The sequence below is a fragment of the Chenopodium quinoa genome, unplaced genomic scaffold, assembly GCF_001683475.1.
Source record: "Chenopodium quinoa cultivar QQ74 unplaced genomic scaffold, ASM168347v1, whole genome shotgun sequence".
NCBI classification, from domain to species: domain Eukaryota; kingdom Viridiplantae; phylum Streptophyta; class Magnoliopsida; order Caryophyllales; family Amaranthaceae; genus Chenopodium; species Chenopodium quinoa.
The window spans coordinates 6,525,337-6,527,871 of NW_018745000.1; the positions used below are offsets into that span (position 1 = coordinate 6,525,337).

At 37.9% G+C, this 2,535-nt stretch overlaps 1 protein-coding gene across 1 annotated transcript; it reads right to left on the reverse strand.

The window, feature by feature from the left end:
• Window positions 1-209: 209 nt before the first annotated feature.
• On the reverse strand, window positions 210-2,254 carry LOC110707612. The gene is made up of 4 exons (XM_021885639.1): window positions 2,219-2,254; window positions 922-2,152; window positions 343-858; window positions 210-220 (listed from the first exon to the last, which is right to left on the reverse strand). Exons 1-4 carry the CDS (start codon window positions 2,252-2,254, stop codon window positions 210-212), a joined length of 1,794 nt encoding a protein of 597 aa, XP_021741331.1.
• Between the last annotated feature and the right edge of the window lie 281 nt (window positions 2,255-2,535).

A 2,535-nucleotide genomic window follows, 5' to 3' on the forward strand; every position in this document is an offset into this window, starting at 1 on the left:
CTCGACTATAGACTAATATATCATCAAGGTAAACGATAATGAACTTATTTAAGAAGGGTCGAAGTACCTCGTTCATGAGCCTCATGAATGAACTTGGCGCATTGAATAGCCCAAAAGGCATGACCATCCATTCATATAATCCTTGCTTAGTTTTGAAAGCAGTCTTCCATTCATCTCCTTCTCTAATTCGCATTTGATGGTAACCACTTCTATGATCGATCTTGGAAAATATGGTAGAACCATGTAACTCATCAAGCATATCTTCTAGTCTTGGCATAGGAAATCGATACTTGATAGTAATGTTGTTGACCGCTCTTGAATCAATACACATTCTCCATGTACCATCTTTCCTTGGAACTAGTAAAGCTGGAACCGCACAAGGGCTCATGCTTTCTCGAACATAGCCTCTTTCAATCAATTCCTCTATTTGTCTTTGAAGCTCTTGAGAAGCCGTAGGATCGCACCTATATGCTGGTTTATTAGGTAGAGAAGCTCCGGGAATAAGATCAATAGCATGCTCTATTCTACGCAAAGGAGGTAGACCTTTAGGAAGTTCCTCCGGGAACACATCCTTAAATTCGTCTAGTAATTCTTCTATGTGCATGTTTGTTGAGGAACTTATGGATTTTGCCTCTTTTATCACTAAGGTAAAGACCGTGGTACCCTTTTCTAATTCACTCTCAAGTTCCTTAGCATTCAAAAAGAAATTCAGCACTTGCTTCTCTTTATCTTTGGTATGACCGTAGCTTGAATTAGGAGGTAGAGGATTAAGTTTGAACCTTTTGTTTCCTATTTTGACCGAATAAGTATTTGCCTCACCATCATGTGTAACTTGATGATCAAATTGCCAAGGTCTCCCTAAAAGAAGGTGACAAGCACTCATAGGAATAACATCACACCATAACTTTTCTTTGTATTTGCCAATGGAAAAGCTTACTAAGGCTTGTTTCTTCACATGAAGTCCCTTAGAATCATCGAGCCAACTCAACTTGTAAGGATTCTCATGTACCCTTGTTGGAAGGTTGAGCTTAGTAACCATCTCTGTGTACGCCACATTAGTACATGAACCACTATCAATGATCACCTTGCATGATATATCTCCTACTTTGCGACGAGTATGGAATAAGTTTTCACGTTGAGATTTGTTAGGGTTTGCTTCGGCATGGAGGATCTTCCTTACTACAAGCACTTTTTCATCATCTTCGGGATCAATCTCATCGTTCTCTTCCTCACTACTTGTTGCCTTAGTTTCGGATTCCTCATCGTCACACCCAAAAACTATGTGTTTCTCTTCTTCTACTTGTTGTTCGTATTGTCTTATTGTGAGAGCTTTCTTGGAAGGACATTGATCCGACCTATGTCCCTTTCCTTGACATTTGAAACACCTAATTCGGGATTCGAACTCTTCTTTAGATATCTTAACAAATTTCTTTTCTCCACTTGTTGAGCTTTCTCCCTTAGACTCGTAGGAACTCGGTTTAAAAGGCTTGAAAGTTTTGCTTGTTTTGGTTCCTTGTGAGAACTTGGTACAAAAATTCTTTGTACTTGTGCTCTTCTTATCTTTGAGCCAATGACTTTCAATTTTTAAAGCTAGTTTGCACACATCATTGAATGATTCATACGTACTCAATTCAATCTTCCTAGAGATAGTGCGATTTAGACCTTTAAGGAACCTAGGAATCCTCAATGGTTCTTTTTCATCCAAATCACAAAGAGAGGTTAGTTTATCATATTCAGTAATATATTCATTAACACTCTTAGTACCTTGTACCAACATAGTGAGTCTCACATATAGAGTTTGTTCGAAATCATGTGGAAGATATTTAGAACGCATCTTCCTTTTCAAAACCGTCCAAGTCTTGATTTTTTCTTTTCCTGCCCTAGCACGTCGTGCTTTCAAATTATCGAACCAAATTCCCGCATTCTTAGTGTGTCTAATATAAGCAATCTTGAATCGTTGGGAATCATCAAAACCCTTATAATCTGAAATTTTCTCTAATTGTCTCGCCCACTCAAGAAAATCTTCGGGGCTTCCTAGACCCGTAAAATCATCAAGCTTGATACCTTTATCATCGATCTTATTCTTATTATGATTATCATCATCACTACTAGAAGCATCACTATCACTATCATGCCGTTTTTTCTTCTTTTTCTTTTTATCAAGCAATAGTTGTAAAAAAGCATTAAAACGGGCCTCCGTATTATCTTGCAATCTTGCAAATTCATCCATGAGTTTGCTCAAGGCTTCCTCCATTATTATAATATAAAAACAGTCCTAATAGGACCCTACACTCACAGGTAATTCCCACAAAAGATCACAGCACAACTTCGAATAAAAACGCACACACAAAAACAAGTAGCAATTAATCGGACCAAACTGACACCGTTGCGGAAAACAGTCCAGTATAATAGCAAACGACAGCCACAAATTCTGAAATTTTACAGGAAGAAATTTGACAAAATTTCACCCAAAATCAAAAAACGAATCGCTTCAAAAGACCTCGTAACAAAGGAGAACGAGCCCTCTGAAGTTGA

Bases quoted from the DNA above. Each gene is read 5' to 3' on its own strand.
- LOC110707612 (XM_021885639.1), bottom strand. From the start codon at position 2,254: ATGGAGGAAGCCTTGAGCAAACTCATGGATGAATTT. The intron at 2,153-2,218 runs GCAAGATTGCAA...CTTGATAAAAAG, and splicing joins GCAAACTCATGGATGAATTT to AAAAAGAAGAAAAAACGGCA. The intron at 859-921 runs GCAAATACAAAG...ACCTTCTTTTAG, and splicing joins CTTAGTAAGCTTTTCCATTG to GGAGACCTTGGCAATTTGAT.